Source organism: Tamandua tetradactyla, chromosome 1 (genome assembly GCF_023851605.1).
Source record: "Tamandua tetradactyla isolate mTamTet1 chromosome 1, mTamTet1.pri, whole genome shotgun sequence".
In the NCBI taxonomy this organism is placed as follows: domain Eukaryota; kingdom Metazoa; phylum Chordata; class Mammalia; order Pilosa; family Myrmecophagidae; genus Tamandua; species Tamandua tetradactyla.
The window spans coordinates 169372429-169400147 of record NC_135327.1 but is presented as its reverse complement, the minus strand read 5'-3'; the positions used below and the strand labels follow the sequence as shown (position 1 = coordinate 169400147).

The following is a 27719-nucleotide window of genomic DNA, read 5'->3' as shown; positions in this document are numbered from 1 at the left end:
ATATTCAGAGAAAGACTCCCCCAACCCCAATTCTGGTAATCTGTCCCCATGCTGGCAGTTTTGGAAATATGACTGAAGAGGACAATGGTCTAGGCACTAGCCTCTGACAGTATCATCCACAAACAACATAACTCCTCAAGCACTAGAAAGGAAAAAACAGAGACAACCTAGGCAACACAGGAAAACTCAAAAGCACACCTCCACAGACACCAAGGCTCACTGAATACTGCTCAGGCACGAATGGAAGAGAAAGGAGAGGTGGAGGAGAAGGAAGAAATCAGTGTGCTCTGGTGCAACCTAGGGAGCCAGGGGCTTTAGCTCATCTTGGAACCATAACTGATTTGTCTGATTTACCAGAACAACAGTAAGCCATGCACCAGCCTCATTTTATAGCCTGTTTTACACTCTGTATCTGCAGGAGATCATATTTATTACAGAGCAGGCCACAGAAAAACCAATTAATAAACCTAAGATAAAGAATATCTTTATATTCCACTGACATGCACATTCCAGCTTTTTGTACAATAGCAAGAGAGGGAATCGGGGTAGGATCAGGGGGAAAAAAAAACTACTAATAATGAAGCAGTCACCACAGAACCATCCCCCACATCAAATCAGAGCCAGTATACCAAGTCAGTCAAATTCTTAGTTGGCTTTACATTCATAAGGGGGGATATCCTGGCCTGAAAGGAAACCAGACTGTTGTAAAATGCAGCCGTGGAAGTTTCTGCCTTATGGAAAACAACATTCATTTGACATTAACATCCAAGATATTCCATACTAACAAACAAACAAAAAGCAGACAATTCCAAAGTTGGGAGCTACCATAAAATGTTTTGAGAAGTCATTAAACTACAACCAGCTTTCGATATGGGAAAGGGAGAGAAGAAGCTTGGTTGAGATAGCCCCAACACCAAGCCCGAAAGCACACTTAGAAGCTAATAACTGACCAGCTCCAGCATCAGAGAAAGCTGATGAATGGACCGGAAAAGCCTTCAGTTTCACTACTACAGAGGCAGTCTCACTCACCAAAACAGAGAGTCGACCCTCCCATCCCTGTGCCTGCATTACTTACTTCTTACCATATTAAGTCAGCCCTGCAGGTCTCAGGCTTGCCAAGTCTCCATACAAAGGCATTTTAATACACTTGAACCCTTATCCTACACCCCATGAAATGGTTTTTGAAAATGCAAAAGAGAAATGAATTATAGGTAGAAAGTCATCTCCAAACTTTAGTGGCAGTTAGGATTAGTCCAACATCACAGATAATCATTTCACAATCATGATACCACTTGTTCCACAGAGTACATTTCTCTGTTCAGGAGATAAAACGTGAGCTTAGGCATCTCTTTTCTTATGTGCGCTCTCTCTTTTTTTTCGCCAAGGATGTGTTTTGTGGCGGGGTGAAGATTGGCAAGAGGCATTATACACAAAAACCAGTTTACCGTAAATTATTTTGGCAGTATATTATATACACTGTCAGTTCAACAGAAGTTTCCATTTATCATGGCCTACAAAGAAGAGGGAGATCCATCCAGGAACAAGGACAAAAAAGGCTAAAGATTAAAAAAAGATTAAGAAACCTTTTGGAGACCATAATATATGCATACAGTATATTGCCTTTATTCCAGGTGTTTTTTCCTTCATCACACTATAAGTTGTTTGCCTGTCTGAACTCACATGCTTACCTGTCCCTCAGAAAGCGAAATACCCATTATGCTTCAGGAAGAGAAAACCCCATACATCTCACTTAAATGGCACAAGGGCACCCCACACATACACATATACTTAACACAACGCTGTCACAGATAGAAGGGAATGTTAGATGGGGGAGGGGAGAGGGACAAAACTCTATTACAGAGGGCGCACACACACAAAATACTGCAATCTAAGTTGAATAATTTGTGATCCAGGCAGACAAGGTCATATCTGACATCTGTTTAAATTGAATAGCTTTTTCACTTTCAGTCTTTCACTTGTTCATGCTTTCCTTTTTTTATGTGGTAACTGAGGGAAATTTAACTGGCATTTATTTTTAAATAACTTAAAAGCAGACCAATTCTCCAATATCCATGCAGAAGAGAGAATAATGATAGGTATGAAGTTGAGCCACAGTTTAAGGGGGGTCAAAAGGAAGGAAAAAAATGAAGACAAGTTTCACAAAACCCCTTACTAAGCAAAAATAAAAACAGAGAAATAAGAAGACACCAAAAAGCCTCAAGGAAAGGGGTAGAAGATTTAAAGATGGCAATAAAAACCATTAGGGCACTGTACTGGCAAGTGCCCAAGGGACAGCTGCAAGCAGGTGTGTCTTTACCCCCAAAACCTGCTAAGCTTTCACTGTACTGACAGTGGCAAAAACAAGCAAGAACATGAATCCCACCACTAAAAGACAGCACCTATCACAAAGATTTATTTCACCTTCTGGAAAGTCCTGGAGTATGGGCCTGGCAGAAGACATTTGGAAGGACATATCTGACAGTCCTAGGCTAGAGGTCCCTCCATTGTGCTACTATGTTTTCCAAAACAGGTATTTGTGTATTTTTTTTTCCTGCAGTTGAACAGTCACTAACTTCCCTTTGATTACTCTATCTTCACTAGAAGAACAATGTTAAAGAAAACAGTAAGAATGCCATAGTTGATACATGCAGAAATGAATAATATACATGCCAAACAATCACTAAGCAGGATAAGCCAGGGGGAAAACAGGCCTGTTATAACTGTGCTGGGAGAGGCACACCTGTAAACATCCAGCCTTAGCAGATACACCAAAGTCACCTACTGGTCAAAGGCTAATAGTGACAAGTTTCTAGACTTCTCAAGATTCTAAACAAAGAACATGCACCACTATGTATGACCTATTTAACAGAGACCACTATATACGACCTACTTAACAGAGACTTCTTGACTGCAGTCCAATTAATGTGATGTAGGTAACACTATTTAACCTATAATCAGCAGTGACAGGTGATAGAGAAAGAAAAGCTCAACCACTACACCTAAGCAGGGGTGAGCTGGTCAGACACATATATGATCAATAATCACAAGGAACAACAAGGAAGAAACTCATTCAAGTCTGGGAACACAACATAATAGGAAGACAATATACACTAACTCATTACTGCTGTGGGCTAGGCTGGGCTCTAGAAGCTTTTGTGTATAGGAGTAATCTTTGGTGTCCAAGGAAAGTCCCCTGAGTGTCCAAGCTAAAATGTACTACCCTTCCTTCTTCATCTCTCCTGGGCTAGGTGGTCCTGCCTATACATGCCACAGACCTGGATCTTCTCCTATAACAATTGGTGACTATGGGAGTTGAATGGATGATTTATGTTCTGTTCCACGAACAGAGGGTGAATCAATAAGCCAAGGAGCCTTTCCTGACCACCAGATCCAAATCAACACTTACACTGCTCACTATCCTATGGCAGGTTTTAGTTCTCTTCATAGCAGTTTTCACTACCTGACATTGCAATTGTCTCTCTCTCTCCTACTTGAACGTTAAGGACTTTATCAGTTTTGTTTGTTATGTTTTCAAGTTCCTAGTAGATACTAAGCACTCAGTGAATGAACACTGTCAACCAAAAGATCTATTCAGCCCACAGATTCTAAAGTTCAAGGGTAAAGTCCTCATCACTAAATAGTGATATGGTCTTTGGGAGCTCAGAGGTAACTGTGCTAGGGATTCTTCTAAAACTATTATCTCAAAGGATGCTTACACATTCCTTCATTCCCTCCCACCTGTAGGAACCAGAGGAAGAATTCATGAAGAAATCACAATGAATTCTTTAACTGTCCTAAAACCTTTATTTGACTTCCCACTCATAGTTAGAATTAAACAGGGATTTTTAAAAAAGGTAATTTTAATACAACTGCGAAGAAGTATTTTCTAATTCATAATAATTAAAAATGCAAAAGCAACATAGAAGCAATTCAGGGGATGAGACAGAATGAGGTTTTGTGCCCTAATTTGAATTTTGCTTTTCCAAAATATAAAACAGGATCCCTCTAGAAGCAGAAGCAGAAGCCCTAGAAAAAAATCACATTCAGTGGCTGAAAACAAACAAGCTACAGAAAACACACATAAGCTTAAGTCCTTTGGTGACAGGCAGACAAGCTCTTGGTTCCTCTGAAGCACACAGCTCTATTCAAGTATAGGACTCACCCCAGATATGTCTGCAACTCGGTGGATAGGCACTTCCTTCTTGCTATGCAATCCTTTGCCATTCTTAATAGCTCTGTAAAGGAAGAGAAGAAAACTGATTAAAATAAGAATCACAATAGAAAAGAGTAGGAAATGGGGGAGAGACAAGACAGTGGTTAAAATGGTGATCTGTCATCTATATAAGTTACACAGTACACTGACTTGTAAAAGTATTTGGTGGAGGGGAGGATATAAACTCGCTCCTCTTCTAAGCCCACTTAGCAGCACTTGGCTGCTAGTTTCAGTGTGCCTGGTAATAGGAAATAGTTCCTGTACTTGTTTCCAAATTAAAGGCATTGTTCCAGGCACAAAAGAAGAATCAGTCGGAAGAGCACACTTGTAAGAAACAGAGGTAATAACGTTTCTTTCAGGGTTTAATCACACGAAACATTTTAAATGCAAAATATGTAGCTAGTGTTCCAATTCTAATGGAAATAAGTTCCTCCAAGCTAAAAAGATAAGTTGCCCTGAATGAAGTAATATTGTACAGAAAAGTCATTTAACAGTAGAAAAAAAATTAGCAAATACTACATAACTGACATTAAGCCAAAATTTTAATCAGTTTTAGGTTATAATAACTGCATTTGACAGGGGACTCTAGGTCTATGCACATATCTGACCATTTGGTTGGTTTGCTATAATCTCTTACCTTTTATCTCCTAATCCCTGGAGAGGTAGTTTCAGGGATAGGAGTCTAAGCAAAACTGGGTATGATCACTCATGTAACAATGAAGGGCCACAGGGTAAAAGCTGATTGGTAAATCACTAAGTCACTATACTATGAAATAAGACCTTATGTGTTCTATATGCTTCAAGCAGGAAACTGTTTTGAGTTTAGAAAGAGAGAAGAATAGCTATTTCGCTAACCAACCTCTTTAGAATGTTTGAATTTCAAAGAAAGTATAAAGAGAGCTGCCTAGACTAGGGTCAGTGTGGGGGGGTGGGGGGTGGGGGTGGGGGGGGTGGGGGAACCCTCATCAAAGTAGCCACATCTCTTTTTCCCATTCAGGTTCTCACTTAATGACCAGAAAGGAGTAAAGAGACTGCTCTGCAGGGTTTACTTCCAGGGTCCTACCTTTCTAAATCTACCCCACATAAACAAATGGGATGGGTCATATTTCTCTTATCTACTCCTTTCTCTGTCCTCCATCTTGGGACCTCGCAACTGATTTGAAATGCTTTTGATTCAGAAGCCAACAAACAAATGCTCTCCTCACTATCTAGTTTTCATTCCATGATGAGGGTAAGAAGTGACAGTACAGCATTAAAAAGAGAAAAAAAAAATCACAAACGCACTAACTTTGATATTGTAGCAGGCAGGCCTTGCCCTCTTTCTGGTTTAGCTGTGCTCTCTGTGGAAAATCCCCAAACCCCCTCTCCTTGCAGGCAAGTGAGATAAGGCACATTTTCTGTATAGAAACCCCCTCCCCTAGCCTTCAGGAACTGGTGAAAATGCACGTAGGCAAAAGAAGACATTCCTGGGATGGGGGGCCCTCAATGGTTCAGCTCTGGGCCATTCTCAACTTAAATCAGCCAATTGTTTACCTTGTCTTTAACATGTCAAAGAGTGTATAAAAGCTAAGGTTGCCTTTTGTTTGGGGCTCAGACTTTTGAGGTGACTCAGCTGCCCCCTCCCCACCCCCCCACCGTGTGCAGGAGCTAATAAAACCTGCTTCCTGAAGCTACGGATCCTTAGTCTCAGCCTGTTCTAACTTCGAGGAACGTTCCTGGAGGCCTGCGGCCTCCTTCCTGGTTTTCGCGCTACAATATAAATTGCTAACTGAAAGAAAAGATTTAGATGTTCCTTAAATTGTGTCGTTCCTCTTGAATTTGAATCAAGGGCTTCAGCTTTAGAAATCTAGTGATTTATTATTCAAGGATCATGTTAGTGATCCCGGGTTTGGGCTGACTCTTGTGTTTTGCCCCTGACCCTTGGGATTTCTAAGCTAACAGGAGTAGACTAGGGGGTGTTTTTTTATGGGAAACTAAAAACTGGAAGCCAACAAACAAACCAACTCTGTTACTTTCCAAAGCCTTGCTTGTTATCCTGCATGCATTTTATTTCTACAACCTCTGCCTCCTCCAGGCTTTCCCAATTTTGCTGTTGTAAACTGTAAGATACAGCCTTTGGAACAGAGCCTTTGCAAGGAACGGCAAGCTCACTTCCACCCTGATTAAAACTCACCTTCCCTTCAAGGTAAGTCCTGCTAAGCTTTTTGTAGGTCCTCTGAGGTAGAACCCAAATAAAGAACCTACCCTATAAACAGACAGATTCATGTTAGAGCACTGTTGAACTCTAACTCTCACGTTAGAGCACTGTTGGCCTTTGCTGAGGGCTGGACAGCATTTCGTATACAGTGAAGAAAATGCAACAGAGCCTGGATGGAGTAAGTAGAAAGCAAAGGTTCTCAAGGCAAAAGCCTAAAGGTGGTAAACTAAATTCTGTTTTTTCCCCCTATGACTCTCAAGTAGCTCTCTGCAAAAGCAGAACACCAGGACTCAACCAATCTTAAAAAAAAAAAACAGAAAGTACTACAAAAAGAGAAAAATAAATAACACACCAAACCTGAAAACTTGGATAATAGTGCACAAATGATATATTAAAAAAACAACAAAGATACAACCCAGAATTCCTTAAAATTAAGTCTGTTTATAAAAGTCACTTATTTATTAATAGTCTGCCTTCTCTGGAAGAACTTTCAAAGACTCGATATTTTCATACTTCAAAGATGTGATGGTTAAATCAGATCAATTTCATGTACATCCAAGAGGCAGCTAGAACGTAGCATCACAACATCATATGTAAACCAAGAAAGCTCTTATTTTGTTAGTTAGTGATAAAATCAGAGCAACCTTTCTTTCAGTTAGCAGGTAGTTAATCATAAAGTTAAAATGAGGCCCACCTAGAGAGTATCTATAGCCAAAGTGGTATACCAGAGCTAGGCTGCCAAAAATGTAAGGAATTTCTGAGAAATTAGCTAAATGGTATAACTCAACTTGGATTTCTTTTCCTGTGCTATAGTTCTTGTTTCTGCTGTGGAAATGACCCTGGGAGAGCCATCACCTGAAGAACTTCCTGAGCCTAATGGAAGGCTGATGGCACAGTAAGAGCTTCTGGAGGCGCTGCCCCAACATTAGAGTCCATGCATAAATTTCAAAGAAGAAAGGAGTAAAACCAAGAGAGGCATGTTTTCCATAGTTCTTTGTAATAGGGAATTCACATCCTTGTTCCAGGACTCAGGACTCCAAGAATATAAGATATGGCTGCCCTAGGGTTGAAAAAGGGGGAAAAAAAATGTGGAGATCCAGATCCGGCTGAAAACAAAGGGTGCTGCCTTGTTGTCACCCATTCTCAGTGGAGCTTTCCCCCTGCATCTTACATAACTCAGTTCATCCAGGATATGTTTGTGGAACTCTTGCCCTGTGAGACATAGGGGGTCTTATTCAGGTAGCCAGAATTGCCTCCATTGATACCTGCTCCATAGAGCAAACACTAAACTTCCCTTCCCACATTGCTTCTCCCTGCAGGTTGCAGCCACAGCTCTACATCCCTTTTCATTAGGCAAGGAATGAAGCTCCTGACTTCTAAACTTCTCCTGCTGTGTGTGCTTAATAACTGTTTCCTCACAAAGGCTCAGGCTGGCCAGGAGAATGGAAGCAGGGGGGCAGAACACAGCCTGCTCCTCTCAGAAGCTTTCTTCCCCAAGAAGCAGCAGTAAAAGATGGTAAAAGACCAGCAGTGTCAATAATGGACAAAATTCATCACCAGTCAGGAAAAGTCAGTGTATGATCACGTACGTACAAAGGGTAACAGGGCAAAAGAGAAACAAAAACCCAGCTTTCTAGGCTGCTTATAGAAGCCACAAGGCTATAGAATGCTGCAAGCCTGGGGTTGAGCCTGATTCAAATTACTGGAAGACATTCTTTCTTTAAATGGCAAAGTTGGAAATTCTTATGGATGAGATGCTACAGTCTTCCCACTAGAAGATAAAACATAGTACTGCAAAGGCAGACAAGGGCTATGTTAAAGCAAGATCATTCCCACTGCCTCAGCACAACACCATTAGAATCTTAATATAGTCTTCAAGCAAAGGAACAGAGTTTGGCTCTTAGGTTTTGTGGCCCTGAGCTCAGGAAGAATACACACAGGATACTAAATAAGGCAGAGGCAGCCCACCCTATTATGATTTAACCAGTGGCTGCCTTGGCAGGGTGTGGGATGTGAAAAGGGGCTGCGGGAGTGTTGCAGGAAATGCAGCAGTGACATAAATATCTTCTAAAAACAAAAACAAACAAACTCTCAAAATGTACAGGATAAAACAATTATTTTCTTAAAATCTCACCTGAACTGAGTTTTATGAATTAGGCAGTGTAACAAAATAAAGAGCTCTGGAGGCATTTTAATGGTCTTCAAAAGAGTAAGCATTAATTCTAAAGTTATGAGAGCTGGAAAACTCATACAGTGGCAAAATGTGGGAATGAAGAAGGTTGGGTCCTACTAGAGCCTAAAAAAACTTAAGGACCAATTTTCTCCAAGCAGGAAGCCTCAGCACCACTGACATGTAACAAGAGTCAACTTGTGGTGGCTCAGTGACAGAATTCTCACCTGCCATGCTGGAGACCCGGGTTCAATTCCTGGTGCCTGCCCATGCAAAAAAAAAAGGCAACTTGTGCCAACAAACAGGACATAACGTTAATTCCAATTGACGGATGGTACACTGTTATACAGTGGAAATATGTTTGTGAGTTCACAAAAACAAGCCAAAGGACTTATGGTTACATTCAACCATACTATGATCATAAAATAGTTGTCCCATCAAGAAATCTTAACCAGGGGTCCTAGATGAGCTTCAGTTTTCTGGGAAGTGGGGGCTTTCATCAGCCCTATGCAAAAATGACCTACTATCATATATAAAAGAGATCTAAAGAAAATAAAATGACAGAAAGCAGAAATGGCATATAATAGAGAGATAACAGGGAAATGATTGGGTAAGGGAGGCTATAGAGCTGAGAGATCTAGAGCCCTTGAGTATGTCTCCTCATCCATAATTTTCCTTTAACAATGCATTCCTAGTAACTAGGGACCATAATTTCCTTATCTCAGCTTCTGTTTTATCTCCTACATCAATACTTTTTCCCTTATTAATTGTGCCCACTGGCCCTTTGGTAACCATCTTGGTCTAGACCCTTGCCAATTTCTTCCAAGATGACTTCAGGAATATTTGAACTAAATGTAATGATCTCTTTTGATACTACATACCATTTTGATTTGACACTGCACACCACTGCAACAGGACTTCTCAAAAAAAAAAAAAATCAGCTCTTTCTCCGCCGGCCCACCGCGCGGCGCCCAAGCCCCGCAGCAGCCGAGCCGCCCGCCCTCCTCCTCCCCTCTCTTTCTCCGCCGGCCCGCCGCGCGGCGCCCAAGCCCCGCAGCTGCCGAGCCGCCCGCCCTCCTCCTCCCCTCTCTTTCTCCGCCGGCCCGCCGCGCGGCGCCCAAGCCCCGCAGCTGCCGAGCCGCCCGCCCTCCTCCTCCCCTCTCTTTCTCCGCCGGCCCGCCGCGCGGCGCCCAAGCCCCGCAGCTGCCGAGCCGCCCGCCCTCCTCCTCCCCTCTCTTTCTCCGCCGGCCCGCCGCGCGGCGCCCAAGCCCCGTAGCTGCCGAGCCGCCCGCCCTCCTCCTCCCCTCTCCTCCCCCTCCTGCTCCGGCTGCTCTCCAACCACCACGGTGCCCTCTTCCCCCGCCTTCACCGTGCTCCTCCGCCACCAGCCTCGACAGCCTTGCTGCCCTCACCTTTCCTCCTCCAGAACAGCTACTGGGGGAGTGGAGATAATACAGAGCAGCTCCCGGAACCACGAGGGAGATCAAAGGGACAGCGTACCCCATCCTGGAATGGCTGACTATCTGGGAGAAACAGCTCCGGTGAGATCACCAAGGAGCACGGGCTTTCCTGGGTGGGACGGCAAGCGACCGGAGTCCCTCCCTTCCACCTTCCTGGGCCAGCTGGTAAAATTGGACAGGCGGTCCCCTTAGGCCGCGGCGGCTGGTGCCCCCACCACACGAGGCCCCCCGGAACAACTGAGATAGTTGGGTCGGAAATCCCCAGACTGTGGAGAACAGTGACCGGGGGATCCCTTCCAAACACGTGACTCCCCCGTCAGCTGGGAACAGTGTACTCTCCCGGGCTGCGACAGCTGGCGCCCTCCCGCCACGCTTGGTGCCCCGGGTCGACTGGCTAATTTGGCCGGACGCTCTCCTGTGCTGCGACGGCCGGCGACCCTCCCCGCGTTTGGAACCCCGGGCCGGCTGGCATTCTTCCAAGACGCTTCGGTTGCCGAACCTCCCCTACGGCGAGAGTTTTCCAGAGTTGAGGGACCCACAGCAACTTTCGCTGGTGGAACCCACAGACAGGCGTGTGCCACGAGCGCCACCTACTGGGCAGGATAGGAAGAACAGAACCCAGAGATTGCGCAGAAAAATCTTTCAAGCTGTGGGGTCGAACACCCGGGGAAATCTGACTAAATGCCCAGACGCCAGCAGAAGATAACGGATCACGCTCAGAAAATTGAACATATGGCCCAGTCAAACGAAGAAACCAATAGTTCAAATGAGATACAGGAGCTGAAACAACTAATGCTGAATATACGAACAGAAATGGAAAACCTCTTCAAAAATGAAATCGATAAATTGAGGGAGGACATGAAGAAGACATGGGCTGAACATAAAGAAGAAATAGAAAAACTGAAAAAACAAATCACAGAACTTATGGAAGTGAAGGATAAAGTAGAAAAGATGGAAAAAACAATGGATACCTACAATGACAGATTTAAAGAAACAGAAGATAGAATTAGTGATTTGGAGGATGAAACATCTGAATTTCAAAAAGAAACAGAAACTATCCGGAAAAGAATGGAAAAATTTGAACAAGGTATCAGGGAACTCAAGGACAATGTGAACCGTACAAATATACGTGTAGTGGGTATCCCAGAAGGAGAAGAGAAGGGAAAAGGAGGAGAAAAACTAATGGAAGAAATTATCACTGAAAATTTCCCAACTCTTATGAAAGACCTAAAACTACAGATCCAAGAAGTGCAGCGCACCCCAAAGAGATTAGACACAAATAGGCGTTCCCCAAGACACTTACTAGTTAGAATGTCAGAGGTCAAAGAGAAAGAGAGGATCTTGAAGGCAGCGAGAGAAAAACAATCCGTCACACACAAGGGAAACCCAATAAGACTATATGTAGATTTCTCAGCAGAAACCATGGAAGCTAGAAGACAGTGGGATTATATATTTAAGTTACTAAAAGAGAAAAACTGCCAACCAAGACTCCTATATCCAGCAAAATTGTCCATCAAAAATGAGGGAGAAATTAAAACATTCTCAGACAAAAAGTCACTAAGAGAATTTGTGACCAAGAGACCAGCTCTGCAAGAAATACTAAAGGAAGCACTAGAGTCAGATACAAAAAGACAGAAGAGAGAGACATGGAGAAAAGTGTAGAAAGAAGGAAAGTCAGATATGATATATATAATACAAAAGGCAAAATGGTAGAGGAAAATATTATCCAAACAGTAATAACTCTAAATGTCAATGGACTGAATTTCCCAATTAAAAGACATAGACTGGCAGAATGGATTAAAAAACAGGATCCTTCTATATGCTGTCTACAGGAAACACATCTTAGACCCAAAGATAAATATAGGTTGAAAGTGAAAGGTTGGGAAAAGATATTTCATGCAAACAACAACCAGAAAAGAGCAGGAGTGGCTATACTAATATCCAACAAATTAGACTTCAAATGTAAAACAGTTAAAAGAGACAAAGAAGGACACTATATACTATTAAAAGGAACAATTAAGCAAGAAGACATAACAATCATAAATATTTATGCACCGAACCAGAATGCCCCAAAATACGTGAGGAATACACTGCAAACACTGAAGAGGGAAATAGACACATATACCATAATAGTTGGAGATTTCAATTCACCACTCTCATCAATGGACAGAACATCTACACAGAGGATCAATAAAGAAATAGAGAACCTGAATATTACTATAAATGAACTTGACTTAACAGACATTTATAGGACATTACATCCCACAACAGCAGGATACACCTTTTTTTCAAATGCTCATGGATCATTCTCAAAGATAGACCATATGCTGGGTCACAAAGCAAGTCTTAACAAATTTAAAAATATTGAAATCATACACAACACTTTCTCGGATCATAAAGGAATGAAGTTGGAAATCAATAATAGGCGGAGTGCCAGAAAATTCATAAATACATGGAGGCTCAACAACACACTCTTAAACAACAAGTGGGTCAAAGAAGAAATTGCAAGAGAAATTAGTAAATACCTAGAGGCAAATGAAAATGAAGACACAACATATCAAAACTTATGGGACGCAGCAAAGGCAGTGCTAAGAGGGAAATTTATTGCCCTAAATGCCTTTATCAGAAAAGAAGAAAAGGCAAAAATGCAGGAATTAACTGTCCACATGGAAGAACTGGAGAAAGAACAGCAAACTAATCCCAAAGCAAGCAAAAGGAAAGAAATAACAAAGATTAGAGCAGAAATAAATGAAATTGAAAACATGAAAACAATAGAGAAAATCAATAAGACCAGAAGTTGGTTCTATGAGAAAATCAACAAGATTGATGGGCCCTTAGCAAGATTGACAAAAAGAAGAAGAGAGAGGATGCAAATAAATAAGATTAGAAATGAAAGAGGAGACATAACTACTGACCTCACAGAAATAAAGGAGGTAATAACAGGATACTATGAACAACTTTACGCTAATAAATACAACAATTTAGAAGAAATGGACAGGTTCCTGGAAAGACATGAACAACCAACTTTGACTCAAGAAGAAATAGACGACCTCAACAAACCAATCACAACTAAAGAGATTGAATTAGTTATTCAAAAGCTCCCTAAAAAGAAAAGTCCAGGACCAGACGGCTTCACATGTGAATTCTATCAAACATTCCAGAAAGAATTAGTACCTACTCTCCTCAAACTCTTCAACATAATCGAAGTGGAGGGAAAACTACCTAATTCATTCTATGAAGCCAACATCACCCTCATACCAAAACCAGGCAAAGATATTACAGAAAAAGAAAACTACAGACCAATCTCTCTAATGAATACAGATGCAAAAATCCTCAATAAAATTCTAGCAAATCGTATCCAACAACACATTAAAAGAATTATACATCATGACCAAGTAGGATTCATCCCAGGTATGCAAGGATGGTTCAACATAAGAAAATCAATTAATGTAATACACCATATCAATAAATCAAAGCAGAAAAATCACATGATCATCTCAATTGATGCAGAGAAGGCATTTGACAAGATTCAACATCCTTTCCTGCTGAAAACACTTCAAAAGATAGGAATAGAAGGGAACTTCCTTAAAATGATAGAGGGAATATATGAAAAACCCACAGCTAATATCATCCTCAATGGGGAAAAATTGAAAACTTTCCCCCTAAGATCAGGAACAAGACAAGGATGTCCACTCTCACCACTATTATTCAACATTGTGTTGGAAGTTCTAGCCAGAGCAATTAGGCAAGAAAAAGAAATACAAGGCATCAAAATTGGAAAGGAAGAAGTAAAACTATCACTGTTTGCAGACGATATGATACTATATGTAGAAAACCCAGAAAAATCCACAACAAAATTACTAGAGCTAATAAATGAGTACAGCAAAGTAGCAGGCTACAAGATCAACATTCAAAAATCTGTAGCTTTTCTATACACTAGTAATGAACAAGCTGAGGCGGAAATCAAGAAACGAATCCCATTTACAATCGCAACTAAAAGAATAAAATACCTAGGAATAAATTTAACCAAAGAGACAAAAAACCTATATAAAGAAAACTACAAAAAACTGTTAAAAGAAATCACAGAAGACCTAAATAGATGGAAGGGCATACCGTGTTCATGGATTGGAAGACTAAATATAGTTAAGATGTCAATCCTACCTAAATTGATTTACAGATTCAATGCAATACCAATCAAAATCCCAACAACGTATTTTTCAGAAATAGAAAAACCAATAAGCAAATTTATCTGGAAGGGCAGGGTGCCCTGAATTGCTAAAAACATCTTGAGGAAAAAAAACGAAGCTGGAGGTCTTGCACTGCCTGACTTTAAGGCATATTATGAAGCCACAGTGGTCAAAACAGCATGGTACTGGCATAAAGATAGATATATCGACCAATGGAATCGAATAGAGTGCTCAGATATAGACCCTCTCATCTATGGACATTTGATCTTTGATAAGGCAGTCAAGCCAACTCACCTGGGACAGAACAGTCTCTTCAATAAATGGTGCCTAGAGAACTGGATATCCATATGCAAAAGAATGAAAGAAGACCCATATCTCACACCCTACACAAAAGTTAACTCTAAATGGATCAAAGATCTAAACATTAGGTCTAAGACCATAGAACAGTTAGAGGAAAATGTCGGGAGATATCTTATGAATCTTACAATTGGAGGCGGTTTTATGGACCTTACACCTAAAGCAAGAGCACTGAAGAAGGAAATAAATAAATGGGAACTCCTCAAAATTAAACACTTTTGTGCATCAAAGAACTTCATCAAGAAAGTAGAAAGACAGCCTACACAATGGGAATCCATATTTGGAAACGACATATCAGATAAAGGTCTAGTATCCAGAATTTATAATGAGATTGTTCAACTCAACAACAAAAAGATAGCCAACCCAATTACAAAATGGGAAAAAGACTTAAACAGACACCTACCAGAAGAAGAAATAAGGATGGCCAAGAGGCACATGAAGAGATGCTCAATGTCCCTGGCCATTAGAGAAATGCAAATCAAAACCACAATGAGAGGGTGGGCCGCGGTGGCTCAGCGGGCAAAGTGCTTGCCTGCTATGCCGGAGGACCTCGGTTCGATTCCCGGCCCCAGCCCATGTAACGAAAACGGAGAAACAAAATACAATAAAACAAGAAAATGTTTAAAAAAGATGTTTCCCTTTCTTCCTCTCTTCCTTCCTTCTATCCTTCCTTCCTTCTCTCTGTCTTTCCTTTAAAAAAAAAAAAAAAAAAAAAAAAAAACCACAATGAGATATCATCTCACACCCACCAGAATGGCCATTATCAACAAAACAGAAAATGACAAGTGCTGGAGAGGATGCGGAGAAAGAGGTACACTTATCCACTGTTGGTGGGAATGTCAAAGGGTGCAACCACTGTGGAAGGCAGTTTGGCGGTTCCTCAAAAAGCTGAATATAGAATTGCCATACGACCCAGCAATACCATTGCTAGGTATCTACTCAAAGGACTTAAGGGCAAAGACACAAACGGACATTTGCACACCAATGTTTATAGCAGCGTTATTTACAATTGCAAAGAGATGGAAACAGCCAAAATCTCCATCAACAGAAGAGTGGCTAAACAAACTGTGGTATATACATACGATGGAATATTATGCAGCTTTAAGACAAGATAAACTTATGAACCATGTAATAACATGGATGGACCTAGAGAATATTATGCTGAGTGAATCCAGCCAAAAACTAAAGGACAAATACTGTATGGTCCCACTGATGTGAACGGACATTCGAGAATAAACTTGAAATATGTCATTGGTAACAGAGTTCAGCAGGAGTTAGAAACAGGGTAAGACAATGGGTAATTGAAGCTGAAGGGATACAGACTGTGCAACACGACTAGATACAAAAACTCAAAAATGGACAGCACAATAATACCTAATTGTAAAGTAATCATGTTAAAATACTGAATGAAGCTGCATCTGAGCTATAGGGTTTTTTTGGTTTTTATTTGCTTGTTGGTTTGTTTGTTGTTGTTGTTTTTTACTATTACTACTATTTTTATTTCTTTTCTTTATATTAACATTTTATATCTTTTTCTGTTGTGTTGCTAGTTCCTCTAAACCGATACAAATGTACTAAGAAACAATGATCATGCATCTATGTGATGATGTTAAGAATTACTGAGTGCATATGTAGAATGGTATGATTTCTAAATGTTGTGTTAATTTTTTTTTTCTTTCCGTTAATAAAAAAAAAAAAAAAAAAAAATCATTTTGATCCCCCTATTTAAACCCAAAACCACCAGCCTGTTCTATCAAGCTGAAATTCTTATGCTTGGATTTCATGGGGTTCCACATGTGGCCCCTGCTGTTTATTTTCTCTCCTGATTTCCTCATTACTCCCTCTAATCCCATTAGGTCCATTTCCTCCATGCTCCCTACATGCAAATTGTTCACTGTGAGTGTCTCCCAAGCTTCTGCTCCTCCCTTGATCCTTTCTATCCTTCCAGGTCCACACAATAGTATGTAAAGAACTGTTGCTAATCTGTAGACCTACAGCAAGTAATAAGTATATCACAAAGTTCAAGCATGTAATTATCAACTGCAAAAAATTGTTTCATGTGTTAATCTTTATTTGTATGACTAGATTACAGGCCCTTTGAGGGTTAGGATGCTGTTCTTAGTATTTACCATGGCATTTAACACAGAGCTGTGGTCACATAATTATATAAATGCAGGATCATCAAATTCAATTATGTTGTGACTAGAAACAAATGTCTTGTGATAGACTAATCTCATGCAGAATGCTGAAACTATTTCAAATTGGAGACACAGATAATGCCAAAGTGACTCTAGGACAAAAAGAATTAGGCTTGCTGGCTCACTTGGACTCATGATTTTAAGACATATGCTCCAGGTCTCAAGCATGGCCCACTGAGAGAAGCAGAAGCACAGGTGCACCAAGAACAAAAGCATCAGACCCCTATTTAGGTCTCCTGGAACTAGTGAAGATGGGCAACAATATGAATGGGAGTGAGTGGAGGCAAAGCTCTGACCATAAAGAATAAAACATAACGAGGTGGCAGGATTGTAAGGGACTCCTACTAGAGAATAATGGATAAATGACTCAGGAGAAAGGAAAATAATACCAATGGAAGGTTAAAAAGCTGAACAAACAGCAAATAACTTGCTAAACTTCTAAAGCACCTCTCAATGGAGTTCAGGTCACACTGACGAAAAAAATGGCATTTCAGCATGAACCAAATACAGATACCAATGAAACACGACATCAGTAAACAATCCCTTTGGACTTTCTACTGGTTCCTTGGTAGATGGAGGAAACAGCAGGGTCCTGATACTTCAAAAACCAGATACAGAGCAGGCACAGGTGCAGAGTAGTAGATGGGGCAGCTGATAATATGCAGCTACACTTTCAATGAAAATTAGAATTACTGATAAGAAAGAAAGAAAAGATGGAAACCACATAGACCAGAAATGAGGAAATTGAGTCCTAAGGTCAAGGGGAAGAGGTTGGATTAATGAGTCAGTAAAGCAAATAACCAAGAACTCTAGGCCATTGTCTTGTCTAAAACTAATAAAAGGAGGAAATAAAGACACATTATTGCAGCAGGACTGACAATAGGTAAGGTAAAAAGAGGGGGGTTACCCTGTGGACTCTGTGGCAGAAATCAACAACATCCCAATGCTAGAGACAATGGGAAACAACTTTAAAAAGATACCTGAACTCCACTGCTCCAGATTAGGATCATAGGAATATTAGAGATAGGTAGGAATGGCCATTATTAAAGTCTTCTTGAGAGGACAAGCCTTCTGAGAGATGAAATTAGATATGCAGCAGATTGAATTACATACCACAATTTAGGCTTTTAATCAGCATTCCTGTGGGTGTATACCAAGTGTAAATAAGACCTCTTGAAGACATTATTTGTACTTATGGTGTGGCCCAACTGAATGAGGGTGAGTCTTACTCCATAATACTGGAAGCTTTATAAAGAGAAAAAACGAGCAGCCAGAAGTCTGGAGAAGGCTACTAGGAGAAGCCAGAAATCAGCAGAAACCAGAACAGCAGAAAGGAAAGGACATCACCACGTGATAGGAGGCAGAGATACAAGCCAAGGAACCCCAAGGATTGCCAGCAGCCAACACAAGAATGTACAGACAGAAGAAAGCAGTCCTGCTGATATCCTGATTTTGGAATTCTAGCCTCAAAACAATGAGCCAATAATTTCCTGTTGTTAAGCTAAATCCAGTTTGTGGCATTTTATGACAGTAATTCAGACAAACCAAAATAAGATGCAGTGACAGCTAGAAACTGCTCAATGACAATGGTTTTATAGTTTTGGGGGGTCTTGATTAAAAAGCAATACATGTTCATCAGAGAAAAAAACTTGGGGAACAATGTTCTGTAATTATATTCCAAGATAAAAGCACTGCTAACATACTTTCTGAGTGCTCATGCATACATACCCTATCCACGTACGCTTTTAAAAAATAGTACCACAGTGGAAAAAGTTTCGTAGCCTTCTTTAATCCCTGAAATGATAGCTAAATGACACTTCCTTACGTCATTAATTTTTTTTACATAATTTTTAGTTACTACACAGTAAATCCATCATAATGGAATGTATGTCCTATAATTTAATCAGCCCTCCATAGCTAGATATTTAGATGAGCATAATATTTCCAGTATTATAAATAATACCATTGGAATAACTTTTAGATAAACCGTTGGGCACCTCTCTAATTACTTCCTTAGGACAAATTCATAGCCGTTGAACTGCTGTGTCCCAAGGCATTGAAGCACTATTTCTGCTTTCCATCTCCCTTTCCCAAGGTGAACCAGACAGAATATGGTCTTGCCTCAAGGACTGTATCTGGGAACATCTCTTTAAGTGTACCTTTCCTTATATATCCCACCTATCCACATATATCTCCACTCCTGTAAATTCTATTTGCAATTATTTACTTGCTGAGCCAAATGACCAATAGATCATGCATTTGTTTTTATCCCTAAGCACCTGGTAAAACATTTGCTACTGTTACATGAACAAATCAGCTATAGAAAATTTTAACATGTCTTTAGACTGAGCAAAAAGTGACAGTTTTTTAACTTACACTTTGGAAAACGATGTTTTCCAACATGAGATACATTTACTGGGACTTAGAGGAAAAGATTCAGTGCCATTTTCTAAGGATTTTATACTCTGAATTTGATGTAAAAGCAAGAGGAATGGGAAGTAATACTTCTCAACTTCTGGTTGCAAAGTTAGAAGGGGTGCTAAGATAACAGAATAAAACACAAATGCATAAGGGAGTTTACAAGAAATTTAGGTGCAAAGAATCCTATAAATGAAAGAAAGCTTAGAAGTGGATTTCCCCTTCTTCTAAAAGCAACTATAAAATTCTGTGCATTTATGTATTGGTGATTATGTATCCAGATTATAGTCCTCCAGAGAGATTTTCAAGGACTACAGCAAAAGTAGGTTAGGGTTACACCTAAAACAGACTCGGCTTTCTGACCCTCTCAGCCACCTGACATTGCAGATGAGCCAAATCAAGCAAGCAAAGCAACACTCAGGATGATTTCACACTAAATTAGCCAAGATGGTAGAGGCTACTCAAAAGGAATTGAATTAAGAAGCTATGAATGCAGAATATGAGGAAGGGGAAAAGAGGCAGGAGTCAATGGAAATAAAGAGTTGTTCAACTGGGTCAGGGAAGAACAAGTATGGCTGTTAAACTAGGGAAGGCACTACTGAGATATGCTACAGAAATTCAAAACTTGTCTATTTCATGCCTTGTTTTCTATTACATATAGCCATAATGAGAACTGCAATAAGGATTACATTGTTAATCTGTCGTAAAGAACACAAACTTTGATTTGTTTTATACTGGTCAGGAATTGTTTCAGGCAATAGTTCTCATTTGTTTTCTCAAAATTCAGCAAATTTCAGAATCACTTAAAGAACTTGATAAAAAGAGATTGCTGGGACACAAGCCCAGAGTTTCTGATTCAGTAGGACAGGGATGGGGTGGGGAACCTGAGAATACACATTCCTAACAAGTTCCCAAGTGAAAAGGATGTTGAGACAACCACTGGTTTGGAGAACAAAGTTACAGACATACAAGAAAGGTAAGGGTCAAGTGTTCTCACCATATTGTTTCAAACTTATTATTGATTGAAATTATATTTTATATTCCTCAGTATTATAATCTTCAAATGTATTGAGTACTTTAGGGTTATGTGAAAGGTACAAAAGCTTCTTAGCAAAGAAAAGAGTGATGAAAGAGATGGAAAAGCTGCTCTGGATAGACAAATGATTATAGCTGAAAAAAGCTGGGAATCAAATCATCTAGGAAGGATAGTCTAGACGGAATACAACTAAGAATGCAGACTAATAATTACAGAAAAGATTGGGCAAGGAGAACTTCTTACCACCAGTTCATCATCTGACCATGACCTGCAGAACTACCTACAGCTTTGTATACAAGGTAACACAGATAAACCTAATGAATTCAATACTACTCATCAACACAAGTCTCACAGCTTAAGTTATAGTATAAAGAACTGGGGGTGGAGATGAAGGAAGACAGCGATAGGATGAAAACAGTGAACAGATCCTCTTCATATCTTAAAGGAGAAAACTATTTGGAAATGGAGACATTACACAGCTCTCCAGAAGTGGCCATTTGTGCTGCCTTAAATGTAGATTGATTACTGCTATTTGGATGTTGAGTGCATCATCTTTTCTGAAGAAAGGGAAAAGCTAAATTTCCCCACATTCAGCTGTATCATCAAATCACTTCCCCACACCAGCTCTTTCAATACATTTTCCTGTTATCACATCCATTTGCAATAGCTGATCTACCCTATTCCCCAACAATGAAACCCCACACAGAGACACGTGCTGAATTACATTAGCAACCTCATGGCTATGACATATGACTGCAAGCCCAAAATTTAGTAGGGGGAGGAGGAGGAGTGGGGGCGGGGTACAGTTCCAGAATTAAATAAGAAAGGAAGCCATTACGATATTTCAGAGAAAAGCCAGTCTCTTTCTTCTGTGATAGTTTCTAACCTGTACTGGCATGATATAATAATGCAGCTGGGTGAAGAGGGTAGAAGACAATTCGCCGAATTCCTGTCTTTTTATGATGCTTCAACTAAAATCCAACAGAACCCTGGTGCTACAGGAATCTACAATTATACAGTGAAAGAATGAAAAGTACTTCAAATCAAAGCTGTTTTTAACAGTATTCAGTAGGTTCTAGTTTTATTCGAAGAGTATTTTTACTTCCTAGGGTCATTAGATTGAAAGTGAGAAATGTTGGTTTATTTAAAGCTGTACCATTAAACTACTGAGAAGATAAGAGAACAGAGGCTGGGCAGAAAAGACAAATTTCAGGGAGATGCTCTCATGGGAAAATTCAACAAAAATGACAGATGGAATAAAAAAGAAGGAAGGCAGGGAGTGTTAATAATGAAGAGAGAGAGAGACAGAGAGAGAGGAAAAAAGAGGAGGGATTAAGAAAAGAGAAGAAATAGAAAAAATACAGTATTCAGAGGTACTATTAAAATTACTTGTTTAATACCTATCCTTCCTGGAAGGCATGCTTTGTAAGGATTGGATCTATTAACATTTTTCTTCACCAGAATACACTCAAGAAAAATGAGGATAAAGAAATGAATGCAAAGACATTACATGGGAGGTGAACCAGACTTGAACAACTGCTTTTCACAGTCAGGGGAATGATCTGTTTTCTTGTAGAACTGGTTGGTCCGTATAACCCATACCTTGTATTAAGATACATCGGTTTTAAAATTTTAAAACACACTCAAATTCAGCAGCAACTTTCTCCCTGGATTGACAAGGAAATGAAAAGTTCTTCTTACCAAGACATTCAACAAATCTAAACTGTATCAATTCATAATGAGGACCTCTTCATTTAAATGTCCTTTAGTTGGATGTTTTAACATAGCAATAAAAAGCATTGACAAGTAACTTTTTACATTTCATTCACAATCAGAATTGTAAACGCCAGCAAAATTGAAGATACATATAGGAAGGATTCTATTTTTTAAAGTGATTTTTTGGTCTTTTTTTTGTTGTTGTTTTTTAAGCACAGGTCTTTTGAAAATTTTTTTCTATTGAAATTTAATGAAACTCTCCTCTGTAAATCACCAGAATGGAGCTTCTCTGGCTAAATTAAGACTGGGAGACCAATAGCACATCTTTCCTACCGGTATTGAAAGCACTTCAGTGGAAATGCAAAATATATTTACAAATGACTGCTATAAATGAGAGGGTATTGGTAAACCCACCACAGCCCAGCAACTGTACTACCAGGAGAGAGTCTTTATTAAAACAGCTTTCCTTTTATTACTGACTACTCATACTGGCCTAGGAAAGAAAGGGTTAGCAAGTTTATAGCCTTTTTAATCAAAAATCTGTGATGGAAATGCCAACCCAGATTTCCTAAAGATTTAAGCAGAGAGAAGACTACATTTGGGAGGGTACTGTCAACAACACTGAAAAAAAGCAAGAGATACGTGACGGAATTTTAATCAAAGACTGGGCTTACAGGGGGTTGGGAAACTGGAGGCTTAGAAGTCAGCAAGGCAGGAGCATTACTTTTTTTTTGTTTGTTTTGTTTTGTTTTTACATGGGCAGGCACTGGGAATTGAACCCGAGTCCTCTGGCATGGCAGGGAAGCATTCTTGCCTGCTGAGCCAAGGTGGCACGCTCAGGAGCATTACTTTTTGTTTTTGTTTGCTTTAAAGAAAGAGGATGTTGGCAGGTTTGCTCAACAAGGTGGGAAGTGGAGGTGGGGTGAGGGGAGGAGGCAGGTTCCTGAGGGGCCTGGCAAGAGTGAGCAAGGCAAAGCTGAGATGTGGGCAGATTCATGCTTGCCTCTTAAAGAAAAAACAACATCATAGTTTTCTGAATGTGCACTCAGCTGGACAAGAACTAGAACACACGTGAAAAGATAAGAGAAAGCCTGCCCTTTTCTCCCAAGATAACCCTAACCTCGTTAAGTATGTCCAGAATGAATCTAAATTCATTTAAATCTGCCCAGACACCAGGTTGTTCAGTACACTTGCTTTTCCACAGTCAAGCTGGGGCATCAATACCTTTTCTGAATATATGCAACCTCTCTTGAAATCTAAAATCTTTGAATTAGAAGGTATGTTAAAGGAAAAGAGCCCCAATCTCTGAACTGACATTACTGTGAACATGTTTGCCTGTAATCAGAGATTATAGGAATTCTTAAAATATTACCTCTGCAGATAAAGGTATTAGAAGCTACAGGAGAACACACACAAAGAATATCCCCTGTGTTTCCATACCTAAGAAAAACATGGCACAGAACCAGCTTTTGATCTGACTCTAGCCATTGATAGCTTGTGTTCACTGTCCATAGCATGCTCAACAAAAAGCTTACTTCTAAGATATTTAGCATGCTAAAGGAATTCACATTCTGTTCTGTCCAAAACTAAGTTGGGTGTGTTATACAAATACATGGAATGGAGTATATGAGAAATTTTGTAAAACTTAAAAAAATAAGATGGGCCTTGATAATAATGGTTCAGTACCTTGGCAATACCTCAGAAGGATATAAGAAATATTCTCTGAAGGAGTTAAAAGCCCTGCCTTAAGTTTAGAATATGACATTGACACTAGGACATTGACAGGCCAGCTAACTGAGAAATACTGAAAATGAGAACTAGAGATCTTGCAAAGCTAATACAGGGATGAAAAATTAGGATGGTACAAAAAAAAAAGATCTGTCACACTCCCTAAGGGGCTCAAATGATGCCTCTAAAAAGGGGACTGAGTTCAGGAGTGTTCCCAAGAAGTGTGGGTCAGCTGCTCCTAAGATCTTTTTACTACTACACAGAGGACGTACACTGGAACTGTCTGAACACTGGGACAAAATCAAGGGCATTTCAATGAAGCCCCTGAGAGAAGCAAGGCCTGAGAGTATATGCATAAATGCCAAAATCTTATCTTGCCAGGACACAAGGTAACGAGGGAGGAGGCAGCTGGTGATGGACAAATGAACTAGAAAGGAAGGCTGCCTTTTGGGAACTGGGGTTTTACTTATCTCTAAACATTAAAAGCTTTGGCTGCCTCTAGATGGACCATGTATTTGAGGCATAATGAGGGTTTTCCAATAGCAGACAGGCATCTGAATGAAGGACCCTTGAAGGATCAGCAAACAGAACAGTTCTGCTGAGGTGGTTATGAGCTTGTTTTCAGCAGGCCGGTAGATATGCTGAAAAGCAATGAGCCAACTGCAAATTGGTGTTCTTCTTCCCCTTTCTGTCTCTCCTGGTCTCCCAATAAGCTCGTAACACACCACTCCCAGAGCTCTTATCATAGGGATTTTTTTTTTTTATTAATTAAAAAAAATTAACTAACACAACATTAGAAATCAATCCATTCTACATATGCAATCACTAATTCTTAATATCATCACATAGGTGTATGGTCATCATTTCTCAGTACATATGCATCGATTTAGAGAAAGAAATAGCACGACAACAGAAAAAGAAATAAAGTGATAACACAGAGAAAACACAAATAAAAATAAAAAGTACAAAAATATATAAGAGAAAGAAAAAAAAAAAAAACAAAAAAAAACTATAGATCAGATGCAACTTCATTCAGCGTTCCAACATAATTACATTACAGTTAGGCAGTATTGTGCTGACCATTTTTTTTTTTTTTTTTTTAGACATCATACCATTCTACATATGCAATCAGTAATTCTTAACATCATCACATAGATGCATGATCATCGTTTCTTAGTACATTTGCATCGGTTTAGAAGAACTAGCAGTATAACAGAAAAAAATATAGAATGTTAATATAGAGAAAAAAAAAATAAAAGTAATAATAATAAGAAAAAAACAAACAAAACAAAACAAAACAAGAACCTATAGCTCGGATGCAGCTTCGTTCAGTATTTTAACATGATTACTTTACGATTAGGTATTATTGTGCTGTCCATTTTTGAGTTTTTGTATCTAGTCCTATTGCACAGTCTGTATTCCATCAGCTCCAATTACCCATTATCTTACCCTGTTTCTAACTCCTGCTGAACTCTGTTACCAATGACATATTCCAAGTTTATTCTCGAGTGTCGATTCACATCATTGGGACCATACAGTATTTGTCTTTTAGTTTTTGGCTAGACTCACTCAGCATAATGTTCTCTAGGTCCATCCATGTTATTACATGCTTCATAAGTTTATCCTGCCTTAAAGCTGCATAATATTCCATCGTATGTATATACCACAGTTTGTTTAGCCACTCGTCTGTTGATGGACATTTTGGCTGTTTCCATCTCTTTGCAATTGTAAATAACGCTGCTATAAACATTGGTGTGCAAATGTCTGTTTGAGTTTTTGCCCTTAATTCCTTTGAGTAGATACCTAGCAATGGTATTGCTGGGTCGTATGGCAATTCTATATTCAGCTTTTTGAGGAACCGCCAAACTGCTTTCCACAGTGGTTGCACCATTTGGCATTCCCACCAACAGTGGATAAGTGTGCCTCTTTCACCGCATCCTCTCCAGCACTTGTCATTTTCTGTTTTGTTGATAATGGCCATTCTGGTGGGTGTGAGATGATATCTCATTGTGGTTTTGATTTGCATTTCTCTAATGGCCAGGGACATTGAGCATCTCTTCATGTGTCTTTTGGCCATTTGTATTTCCTCCTCTGAGAGGTGTCTATTCAAGTCTTTTTCCCATTTTGTAATTGGGTTGGCTATCTTTTTGTTGTTGAGTTGAACAATCTCATTATAAATTCTGGATACTAGACCTTTATCTGATATGTCGTTTCCAAATATTGATTCCCATTGTGTAGGCTGTCTTTCTACTTTCTTGATGAAGTTCTTTGATGCACAAAAGTGTTTAATTTTGAGGAGTTCCCATTTATTTATTTCCTTCTTCAGTGCTCTTGCTTTAGGTGTAAGGTCCATAAAACCGCCTCCAATTGTAAGATTCATAAGATATCTCCCGACATTTTCCTCTAACTGTTCTATGGTCTTAGACCTAATGTTTAGATCTTTGATCCATTTTGAGTTAACTTTTGTGTAGGGTGTGAGATATGGGTCTTCTTTCATTCTTTTGCATATGGATATCCAGTTCTCTAGGCACCATTTATTGAAGAGACTGTTCTGTCCCAGGTGAGTTGGCTTGACTGCCTTATCAAAGATCAAATGTCCATAGATGAGAGGGTCTATACCTGAGCACTCTATTCGATTCCATTGGTTGATATATCTATCTTTATGCCAATACCATGCTGTTTTGACCACTGTGGCTTCATAATATGCCTTAAAGTCAGGCAGTGCAAGACCTCCAGCTTCGTTTTTTTTCCTCAAGATGTTTTTATCAATTCGGGGCACCCTGCCCTTCCAGATAAATTTGCTTATTGGTTTTTCTATTTCTGAAAAATACGTTGTTGGGATTTTGATTGGTATTGCATTGAATCTGCAAATCAATTTAGGTAGGATTGACATCTTAACTATATTTAGTCTTCCAATCCATGAACACGGTATGCCCTTCCATCTGTTTAGGTCTTCTGTGATTTCTTTTAGCAGTTTTTTGTAGTTTTCTTTATATAGGTTTTTTGTCTCTAAGTCAAAGTTGGTTGTTCATGTCTTTCCAGGAACCCGTCCATTTCCTCTAAATTGTTGTATTTATTAGCGTAAAGTTGTTCATAGTATCCTGTTATTACCTCCTTTAGGTATTTTATTCTTTTAGTTGCAATTGTAAATGGGATTCGTTTCTTGATTTCCCCCTCCGCTTGTTCATTGCTAGTGTATAGAAATGCTACAGATTTTTCAATGTTGATCTTGTAACCTGCTACTTTGCTGTACTCATTTATTAGCTCTAGTAGTTTTGTTGTGGATTTTTCCGGGTTTTCGACGTATATTACCATATCATCTGCAAACAGTGATAGTTTTACTTCTTCCTTTCCAATTTTGATGCCTTGTATTTCTTTTTCTTGTCTAATTGCTCTGGCTAGAACCTCCAACACAATGTTGAATAATAGTGGTGATAGTGGACATCCTTGTCTTGTTCCTGATCTTAGGGGGAACGTTTTCAATTTTTCCCCATTAAGGATGATATTAGCTGTGGGTTTTTCATATATTCCCTCTATCATTTTAAGGAAGTTCCCTTGTATTCCTATCTTTTGAAGTGTTTTCAACAGGAAAGGATGTTGAATCTTGTCAAATGCCTTCTCTGCATCAATTGAGATGATCATGTGATTTTTCTGCTTTGATTTGTTGATATGGTGTATTACATTAATTGATTTTCTTATGTTGAACTATCCTTGCATACCTGGGATGAATCCTACTTGGTCATGATGAATAATTCTTTTAATGTGTTGTTGGATACGATTTGCTAGAATTTTATTGAGGATTTTTGCATCTATATTCATTAGAGAGATCGGCCTGTAGTTTTCTTTTCTTGTAATATCTTTGCCTGGTTTTGGTATGAGGGTAATGTTGGCGTCATTGAATGAATTAGGTAGTTTTCCCTCCACTTCGATTTTTTTGAAGAGTTTGAGGAGAGTTGGTACTAATTCTTTCTGGAATGTTTGATAGAATTCACATGTGAAGCCGTCTGGTCCTGGACTTTTCTTTTTAGGAAGCTTTTGA

The 27719-nt window shown here is 39.6% G+C and overlaps 1 protein-coding gene across 2 annotated transcripts in view; it reads right to left on the bottom strand.

Moving 5' to 3' along the window:
• Nucleotides 1-27719, bottom strand: part of SND1 (staphylococcal nuclease and tudor domain containing 1) — a 499108-nt gene that overhangs the window by 204329 nt on the left and 267060 nt on the right. For both annotated transcript variants that reach the window (XM_077124437.1, XM_077124455.1), the window contains one exon: nt 4163-4235. In XM_077124437.1, the coding sequence (XP_076980552.1) occupies nt 4163-4235 (73 nt within the window). The remainder of the gene's footprint in view (nt 1-4162; nt 4236-27719) is intronic.